The sequence below is a fragment of the Miscanthus floridulus genome, chromosome 17, assembly GCF_019320115.1.
Source record: "Miscanthus floridulus cultivar M001 chromosome 17, ASM1932011v1, whole genome shotgun sequence".
Lineage (NCBI taxonomy): Eukaryota > Viridiplantae > Streptophyta > Magnoliopsida > Poales > Poaceae > Miscanthus > Miscanthus floridulus.
The window spans coordinates 36,563,182-36,573,818 of NC_089596.1; the positions used below are offsets into that span (position 1 = coordinate 36,563,182).

At 40.8% G+C, this 10,637-nt stretch overlaps 1 protein-coding gene across 1 annotated transcript; it reads right to left on the reverse strand.

The window, feature by feature from the left end:
• Positions 1-703: 703 nt before the first annotated feature.
• On the reverse strand, positions 704-10,110 carry LOC136516507 (casein kinase 1-like protein HD16). The gene is made up of 16 exons (XM_066509910.1): positions 9,680-10,110; positions 6,766-6,900; positions 6,615-6,688; positions 6,408-6,477; positions 4,100-4,155; positions 3,939-4,010; positions 3,754-3,848; positions 3,582-3,648; positions 3,345-3,474; positions 3,029-3,247; positions 2,717-2,859; positions 2,473-2,647; positions 2,005-2,095; positions 1,560-1,717; positions 1,173-1,361; positions 704-1,096 (listed from the first exon to the last, which is right to left on the reverse strand). Exons 1-16 carry the CDS (start codon positions 9,767-9,769, stop codon positions 1,037-1,039), a joined length of 1,824 nt encoding a protein of 607 aa, XP_066366007.1. The 5' UTR covers positions 9,770-10,110; the 3' UTR covers positions 704-1,036.
• Between the last annotated feature and the right edge of the window lie 527 nt (positions 10,111-10,637).

The window sequence follows — 10,637 nt, forward strand, 5'->3', positions numbered from 1 at the left end:
AACAGATGTAACTAGAAAACCAATATTAATCACAGATGCAACTGCATCAACTCGCACAGTTTTACAATAGAGTATTCAGTTTGTGAACAGAATTATCCTCCACACTAGCTCAAAACAGAGTCTTTTGAGTTAGAGCAGAGTAGCAACAGCGGTTAGTGCATCCTCCCTTCGAAACTCCCATAGCAATTCACACCAACAGAAATTAACTTGCACAGCAGAGTAGCAATAGAAGCTACTGCATCATTCTTGTTCTGATTAACAAGATTGGACATCAAACCAAACTGAACAATGAATTCTTTGGGACATAAACACTTCCTTCTTGAAGCAATAGACCAAAAAAAAAAACAAATACTGGCAATGTAGGTAAAGATCAGGTGAGCTAACAGAAAATAGAATCCTCACTCGGACCTTCACAGACAGGATTGCAAATGGAAAAGGAGCTCAAATACACAGTAAAAACGAGTAAAGAGCAACACTAATACTGACATTATACAATACTGAACCGCTGAAAAGAATCACATGAAATGAAAACAATCACATGATAGATTTATCCACATATATGAAATGAAAACAATCACATGATAGATTTATGCAGCACAGATACCCAAATTATCCAATGCAAGGATGGGTCTAACAAACAGACAGAGCCCTATACATGTTGTGTGAAATCCAATTGTAAAGCTTAAATGGCAACAGAACAAGATGCAGATACATCTTAGCCTTCAGGGTTAAATATCAATTTAAAACTATATGCATGATAGATAATCAAGTTTACAAATTACAGCACAATGATTTTAACAATCTATGAACAAGCAAGTACAACACCCAAACACCACAAGATATATTTTTTTTACAACCATGCTAGGCAGCTAGGGCAACTATCAACTGAACAGAGGCAGGCTTCCTCATCTATCAGATTGGTTAATTATAGGTGGGCAAATTAGAAATATTGTCACCGTTCAAAATTCCAAATCTAATAATTCAGTAGTCCATATAAATAAACTCTACAGTGTACACCAGCCAAACAGGGCAGACCTCATGACACTGTTCTTCCATAGCAAATGGAAGCTAAGTAGAGATTTTTCGCCCATTTGTCCTGTAAACAGATCATTAGTATGTGTAAATGGATGTTCAAGCTGAGGTTAGAGAAAAGGGAAAGAATATCAAATCACCTTCACATGCTGGCTCGGGAAAGCAGACGTTCTTAGGGTTTCCTGTGTTTCATCAGCAGGTTTCCTTTTGGGGATGCTCAAGATAAACGCTGCCTGATCCCATGTAGCTGCAGTAGACGTGATGCGAAATCCATTATCCCAGCGTCGATGGATACCCTCACTTGGATACAAGAAGTCAAGCTCCACAACCTAAAACCAAAAATATTAAAAATAAGCACCAAGTTTAACAATGTAGTTTTTCAGCCTATGCTTTTCTTGAAGCTATGTCTTGAGATTCAGCAATAACGAGGCATGTCAGGTATGTTTTTTTCCAGGATAGTAGACAATTCAAAGCAAAAGGCCAGTCTTTAACTCTTACACATACTAGACATGAGCACATCGACATACCTGTGCCGAAAAGCCAGAATTCCGGGACATGACCACTGCCCACCGACTTCCTGCTGTGGCCATAGCAGTAACATAAAAACCCTCCTTCCACTTTTTGTTTATCCACTTGAAAGGGAATGAGTCGCTTACTTTGTAGGACTGCTGGGCATATTGTGTTCCTGGAGAGGACAAAGTCAATTCCAATCTACAGTGTATACACAGGTGTAATACCATAAACTGTCACAGCCTCCAGCTAAAAGCTTGCAGTCACAGCTTGACAAAGAACATATGCACTTCTATGCAAGGTTAAACTAGTCTGGTATATCTCACTAACATGGTGGAAACAAAAAGTAGAACTTCATATTACACAACTTTATACTATAGGCGGACACGAAAATGTAGATCTTTGTATTACACAAGTTTAACAGGGAGTATTTTTACGGAGCCCAGGCACCAATTGTATTACCTCTCGACATGACCACCAGTGAACTGCCATTGTTTGCCCCTGCTAGTGCAGTGATATAGAAGTTCTTCTCCCATTGCTCCATTATCCATTCCTGAAAGCAACACACGCCATATCAAAATCAATTGCAAAAAAGAAAAGAGCAGACCAGCTTAATATCAAGTTTTAAATGCTAATCCCTCCGTTCCAAATTCTAGTACACTTGGGTTTTCTCCTAAGTCCAACTTAGCTAATTTCGACCAAGTTTTAGAAAAAAAATATTAACATCTACAAGTTCAAATAAATGCACTATCAAGACATCTAATTCGATGTTGGTACATTATGCTTTAAAATTTGTCAAAGTTAAGAGGGGTTTGAATTAGGACAAAGCCAAAGTGAACTAGAATTTGAAACGGAGGGAGTACAGCAAATAAAATAAAGTGATATGAGATTGCTAGAACACCAAAAATGGGGCAGCAATTAATAGCTTACCTTGTGAAGAAAATATGGAGAAAGTTCATACACTTGAGAAGTAAATCCAGTGCCAGCATCCATTATCAAAGCCCACAGATTAGAACAAGAGGCGACAGAGCTTATAAACAAGCCATCTTCATTTCCCTTTGAAATGTGCTGAGCTAACCTGCCCTCTGCAACATTGTAGTGATACCTGCAAAGAATCATGATTAGAGTGAAGTATTTTCTTTCTAACTAAAGCATACACCTATGCAGTTCGTACCTCTGTTTCATAGGCCGCCTGGCATTGTAAACACTAACCCATTGGGTCGCAGGCATTCCCATCCTAATCTTCTTTTTGGGCTGCTCATCATCATCTTCCTCCATCATAAGGCGACCTCTCTTCTGGCCTACCTGAAATATAAGCTGGTAGAAATTCATAAAAGAATATATTAGCATCTATACAAATCATTGTATGTAGAAGTGTACTGGTACCAAACAACCAATGGCCGAGAAGCCTTAGTACAAAAGCAATGGCTGGAAGCAATCTTTAGTTAGCAAGTACAAGGAGCAACAAGGTTGGATAGAACAATACCTTCTGAGCACCATCTGTATTGATTGGCCTTATCTCTGGGTTTGGACCAACAATGCCATCAAAAAGAGAAATGCACTTTGCATAGTTTGGTTCTTCATCGAACTTTAAGTTCACAACATACTCAATAAATTGTCGGAAAGGTTGTGGGCAAAAGCAACACAAAGATTCCGGAGAAGTTGCCATCTTTTTCTTGCAGACAAGGAAACCTTTATTCTCCCCCTAAAATCATTTTGCAGAAAAATTGAGTAAGGGGAAAAACAAAAGAAAAGCATGTCAGTAATAATTAAGAAAATTTCAAAGTTGTAACAAACTTCACCTGGTATCCTTGCCAAGGAAGGCGACCACGCAGAAGAAATACAAGTGTGTAGGCAAGAGATTCCAGGTCATCCCTCCTGCTTCCAGTTCTCCCCAAATGAGCATGCACACTAGCATACCGAACAGTTCCTCTGTTCCATTAAACAGTGATGTATGACAAAAAAAAAATGTAAGCATAGAAGTAGGGGGGAATAAAGCCATGGAAGATAGAACCTAGTGAAGTATTTCTATTGCAAACCTGAATACATCAGGCCTCTGATCATATTCAACATGCTCTCCTGTACCAGTGTCTTTCCATCTGGTAGCTGTGTTGACAAATCAATGTCATGTCAAACTAACATGCATATTTGAAGGTCCACTGGACCCAATGTGTCACCAGAATGTTCCCTAAACTGATAAAACAAAAATACCTAAACCAAGGTCAACAAGAAAAAGTTTCTTCTCTTCTATGGTGCCTGGAGGTCCAAGCAAAAAGTTTTCAGGTTTTACATCTCCATGGACGTACCTGTCATAAACAAGAGATTTTTTTTAGCTATTATTGTATACACAGTATACACAATATATTAGTATCCTTTGACAAAACTACATCAGATACCCTTTTGAGTGCATCTTCTCCAGTATGGAAATTGCTTCTATAGCAATGCAAGCCACCATTTCAACAGACATACTGTAAACGGAACAAATTGAATCAATTAAGGAACTCAGAAAACCAGACAAGAACGTTAAAGAAAATTTGGTACTGCATTAGGTACTTACGAGTGAGAGTTATTATTCCAAACATCCCACAGGCTTGGCCCCAACATGTCCATAATCTGCATAGAAGTTACCTTGCATGAGAAACATATGCCACCAGCAAACAGGGTTCTTTAGGTAATGAAGTAACCAAGCCTTCAAACATTTTCCAGCCATGACTGTTCATGAATCAAATAAGCTAAAAATATTGTAATGCATTGGCACTGAAATTGATTAAAAGTTACCTCATGCAACTAAATAAGATGTGCTAAATGCAAAAACAAAAGAACCAAGCTATCACGCTTGCTTGCGCAAATAAAAATGGACAAGTAGTCTTAGTGAACACTGCACTGGTTTGTAATACAAGATAGAAAAGTTTACTGGGCAACACATTTGTTGTTACACATTGCAAGTCAGGATTACTTATTTTGAACAACACAGTCTATTTTGGAAGCTTGGCAGTTTGGATTACCTGTATTCCTGTCCCTTAAAACTACCAGACAACCATCTCCAAACCATCCACTGTCACCTGTTGCTTCGTTCTCTCTACTCTCCCTCTCATAACTCCTCTCTCCTACTCATGGCAGCTTCTGCTGCTGACTACTACACCCATCTTGAAGCTATAATCAGTAGCTATGGTGGCACAGTGGAAATGGATGGTGCCAATGGCAAGCTTCAAAAGCAGTTGCAACAGTGGTAGAGGCAACAGAAACCACCTCTGTTGTTTAATTCTCTCGTAAACTAGTCAAGCTGAGGGGACCCATGCCGTCCACCACCAGCCACTAGGGGACAAACTCATCATGTTATTAGGCACAAGTGGGTTGCAAGTGGTGCTTAGATTGAGATGTTGAGATACAGTGTGCAGCTGACTATCTGAGTACAATAGTGGTCCCCATCTCATACATTTTCCTTTTTTTCTCTGATATATATGCACGAACTTAGCTAATGTAGTGTGATGTGTGAAAGCCATACTTGATTGAATCAGATGTGTAACTTTTGGTGACCAAGATGGAAAAAACACAAGCGGAAGGAGGTGGAATGAGTCAGGTAGTCTGGATGTGGTCAGCTGAAACTCAATTATTATTTTATTCAAAAAAATAGTCAATACAACTATTTATTTGACATACAATTGAGCGGAGTCAGAGATGCAGCATGCTAGGTAGTATCAAGCAAAGACAGTCACCAGCTAAATATTGTGAAAGTAATTTGAGAATTATTAGTCTATAAGCAATCTTAACATAAAAATATTGTATAGAATACTAAGTAACTGATTGGTTTTCACTGGAAGAAAACTATTATTCTAGTTTTGAACAGGCAGTGCTAAAGGGTAAAGCTTTTCTTTCCATAGGCCCACCAGTGCCCAAAAAGGAAAAGAAAATCACTAATTATTGACTTTGTATGCCTATGTCACCTCATCCATCATGAGGTGCATACCTTCTGAGGAGGAAAAAAATGGGTCTCTAGTTTAAATGATCAAGACACCAATTCATTATATTTATAATGGTGCAGAGTAGTGACTATACCTTACCTGAACGCATAATGAATTAATGCCAGTGCCAGTTTTGATTATAGTAAATGTTTGGGAAAACTGAAGCAGTGAAGCAACAGCAAGACAAGAATTAATCAGATTTAACTTTAATAAAAGGAGGACAGACCTGGCACAGTGGTAGAGTGTCTCCACTTGTGCCCTTGAGGTCCTGAGGTTTGGACCAGACTCATTTCAGAATTTTACAATGGTAAGGCTGTCTAGAAATTCACATCCCTAGACCCCACCTGTGTGTGGGAGCTTTAGGGTGTGATTGGTTGCTTACATTAGCCTTAGCATGCATTAGACCTTATGTAGCACAACCCAGCCAGTATAAACATGTGCAATGTCTTTGTATTTGGTAGTTCTGCACAGGCATTGGTTGCTTACATTGTGTAGCATGTAGCTTGTAGCCACATCCACGTTCTAGAAGGTGTCTTATGTTTCTAGTAGAGAGGGGAGGTGAGAATATTTCATTTTTGTGGCCCAATCACCTTGTGCAAAATTTCATTGCCTGATACGACCTAATATTGGACCTACTTTGAGCACTGTGCAAGCATGCATAAGAGCTTCTGCGGGCAACCGAACATAGACAAACTGCACTGGACAAGCCTAAATATAGACTAGTGCAGGCAACCAAACAGGCCCTTAATGAAAGGAAAATTTTAAATAATGGTGACTTAGACAGGAAAATTTTAAAAGATAATGGCTTAGACGAGGTGCCGTGTGAAACCAGGAAATATTGAAAAGTAGTAGCAAGAATGTGTGTGCACGGTCAATATACAATAGTGTTGCCTGCTTCATTACCATGATATAATACTCTCCCTGCTTCCCTTTGTAGTGTACTCTTGGTACGCCATGAATTCCGCTAAGAGTGCTGCAGGATGGATGTTTTATATAAACACAAAAGTTAAGATGTAATTCCAGTTGGAACATGCAATAAATGGAAAAACAAGGCCAAAGATTTTTTTTGTAGAAATCAGTGCAAGAAGAAAGGACAAATTGGTCACTTACTTGTAAACTTGCCACTCATAAGGAGCACCATAGTTGCAACCTTTGCTGGTTCGATGTTCAAATTTGATCGCAACCTATTATGAAGAAAAAAGTTTATGCTAATGCAGCTACAATGAATTACAATTAAAAATTCCAGAGAAGGCATAAAGACCTCTAAAGCATTTGCACCAGGCGTCCTGTCACTAACACTAGGAGAGGAAATACGGCGACCAACATATACTTGCCCAAATCCTCCCTTTCCAAGCTTTCTGTCAAGTCTGTAAGTAGGCGAATTGCCAATTTGAACCTGTTCCAGCACATAAGGAAATGATGAGCATGCCACCATAGTCAAACACAACATACATGGTTCTGAATTTCCCATGCTATATGCCTACAGCCTATCTTGAATGTTAATCTAACCTTGTTACTGCAAAAGGCACAAATGAGATCTATACACCAACCACTTGCAAGGAGTGAATAATGACAAGTCAATGTGTAATACAGCCATAGGCCCTCTTACAAGTAGAGTAGTAGACAAAGAAAGATCTGACATGCCAAAAGTGCAAGGTTCTCGCATTGTTTAAATATATCATTTTTCCAGATGCACTTATGCTTATTAGGGTTTAGTCACAACACAACAAAAGCAGTTGCAAGAAAACAGAGAAATAGGGTAAAGGAAATCAAATATAAGATAGTATTAAAAAATGCTGGAACTTTCAGCAGCTGGACTAGGAAACTCTCATCCCTAATCGGAACAAATAATATCCATAATTTGAAGTTTTTAACCTCGAGGAACTCAGACTGGTCAAAACTTTTACGTAAATTGTGTCTATCCATTTTTTTCAAGTTTTTTACTTTGAGGAACTCAGTTGTCAGAACTTTCACTTAAATTGTTGCATAAGTAGTAATTTCCAAAAGTTATGACAGAACCTGTCCTTAAAGCCTTACACAGCAGTCATCATGTTTAATAACTTCAATATTCAATAATTACCAAGGAGAGTATTGAGTTGGATATGGATATATACTATGCATCTATTTCTCTATGTTCCAACATGTGTTCAACATTTTCATTACACAAAATTGATCCTTTCTAGAGTGCTACAGGCAATATATGAGGCTCATATATATAACAAATAAAACTTTGCAACATGCAGGCATTCATGTGTTTCCTTTCTGAGGCTTTAAGCAACAGCAAAAAGAGTCATCTGGAATTTGAGTATGATTAATATGGTACTACAAGATGTGCTGACATTACTCATATTGAAAAACATAGTAATCTGATAATTTGAAAAACAAATGCCATAAATGGATGCCAATCTAAACATAACAGCATCACTAGATATTTTTCCCCCTTACAGAACATCCCTTTCAATTTACAAACAACTATGCTCGCCTCAATTGGCTCCATTTCGGCATATGTCAAATACAACATTATACCGCAACTACGTATTAGAAAATATGGAAGTGGATTTTTCTTTCACTCATCAAGTTCATGCCACACACAAAAAAAATAGACCAATGAAAAACTGCACCTAATTGACACATGGCATGACATGAGCCTCCTATTTCTAGGGGCTACATAAAGTCAGAATTGGAGATGGAGCCATGACTTCTTTTTGGAACAACGCCTGGATCGGTGAAACTGCACTGAAAATTCAATTCCCTGATATTTTAAATATTTGTTCAATATCAAATATTACAGTAGCAGAGGCTTTCAACAATGCTGACTGGCAAATACAATATAGAAGGGGTCTAATCATTGCTGAGATAAATCAGTGGGAGGACCTATGGGAGACAATTAGTAACATTCATCCAGCTGAAGGGCAGCAAGATGCAGAGACAATTAGTAACATTCATCCAGCTGAAGGGCGAAGGGCGGGCCTGGTGCAAGCGGTAGAGTCTTACCGCCTGTGACCGGAAGGTCCTGGGTTCGAGTCGCGGTCTCCTCGCATTGCACAAGCGAGGGTAAGGCTTGCCACTGACACCTTTCCCCAGACCCCGCACAGAGCGGGAGCTCTCTGCACTGGGTACGCCCATCCAGGTGAAGGGCAGCAAGATGCAGAGTGGGCCTCAGATAAATTTAATCTTATACAACTATGTCCTTATACAATTTCTGAACTCATGGGGGAGTAGATCTTCAAGCAAAGATGCTCTGGAAATGCAAGATTCCAATGAAAGTTAGAGTGTTCCTTTGGCAGATGTTACACAACAAACTGCAATCCGGAGTGGAACTGAAGAAAAGGGGTTGGAAAGGTAAAAGTAACTGTAGTTCATGTGGAGAGAGGAAGGGACAATTGATCATATTTTCTTTGATGCTCTATAGAACAGATGCTATGGTGTGGCATGCGAGAGGTGTTTGATTGGAATGGCTTCCCGACATCACGAGCTGACTTATGGGAGAGGTGGCTCAATAACAGATTCAGAGTCCCTTAACAGTTAGGTTTATTTGTGTTTGCAGGTTTAGCATGGGCGCTTTGGACTAACAGAAACAGGATGGCGATAGAACATCACTTCACCAACAAACCAAGTGATGTAAAAAGGAAAAAAGCAAGAACATATGACGGAAAAGATGCTGAACTGGCATTGTAGCACACCAAGCTGTTGTCTTCAGATGTTGGCAAAATTTAGGCCACTTTTGTTCTAGTAAGCTGGCGAGGAATATTATTTGTTATGTCTGTTTGTTTAGGAACTCCTCTAGCGCTCTGGTATCCCCAGAGGACCAGACTGGTGAAACAGACCTTATATAAGCAGAGTATTTCTCGTTTAAAAAAAATAAACTTCATATTTCCCAAAATAGCACGTCAAGTGAAGTCACATTCCACACTAGAGCAGTTCCTAACGCTCTGGCAATGAGGTGGCAACCCTAAGAAACCAAATTCATCTATAATCAAGCCCTTAGCTAGCAATTAAACCAGAAATTTCCATCAAGAACACCTATGCGACCTATCCATGCCAGCATACCAAGTCGATCGAATTCATCCGACGGCAGCCATTTGATACCAGCGTCTAAAAGTGGGTGCAAATCCCCAAACGCCGCCCGACTTCGGAACACGCGGGAGCTAAGGAAAGAGACGAGAGATCCTGACCGTCTCAGGGAGCGGTGTCGCGCTGCCGTCGTCGCCCGGGGCGGCGCCGGCCTTGTCGACGCTCCGGACGGCACTATCGCCGTCGTCCATCCCGGCGCGGAGGGAGCCCCTCCCTTTCCCGGTCTCTACTCCAGCGGCGGGGGTCTCCTCCTTGAGGCGACCGCTGCTTTCGCTTCCGCGGTGGCGGTGGGTGCTCCCCGCAGGGAGACGGACTCGAGGCGGCAGGGGCTAGGGCTCGAAGACGAGTCTGCGAGGGAGATGAGGAGGAGGCGGTGTCCTGGTCGGCGACGGCGAGGAGATGAGAGAACAAAATGGAAAGCAAAAGCAGAGGAAACGAGAGCGGCTGGAAGATTCTGGACGGAGATCTCCCTCCTCGCCTCCTGCCCTGGACGATTCCTTCCTCCAACTCATAGTTCCGCTTCTGTTGCGGAGATACGTACTCTAGTGCTTACGGCTTCGATTTTCATCTAGAGAATTATTATTATAGCCGTGTTTAGAACCGATTGTGAGAACCCAGAAAATCCTGTTAAACTAGAAGCATACCCCACGCATTGCTACGAGAATCACGAGTGAATTTTAGTGAGATGTGGCATGATGATATAGATTGCTTGCATGAATAGATAAGTGTCATATGGGCTGCTAATGTAAATGTCTTGCATGTGTCGAGATAGAATTGTAGTGAGATTTAGCGTTACTAGCAAACATGCCCATGTGTTGCAACGGGACACATGGCTCATTGCGGTTACCTAATTTCGTTCAGGTCCAGTCCTCTCTTCTATCAGGTCCTCCTCCCAAGTTTCAGGGTGCAGGCTTGAAAGTACCTAGGGAAAAAAAATCTGTGGTCGACCTAGGGTTCCTAAGCGGCCCTAGTTCCTAGGGGAAAAATCTGTGGTCGACAGCGCAGGAGCAACTAACCGTCGATTTTGCGGTGGCCGGTGCCGACCGGAGTCAGCGGACG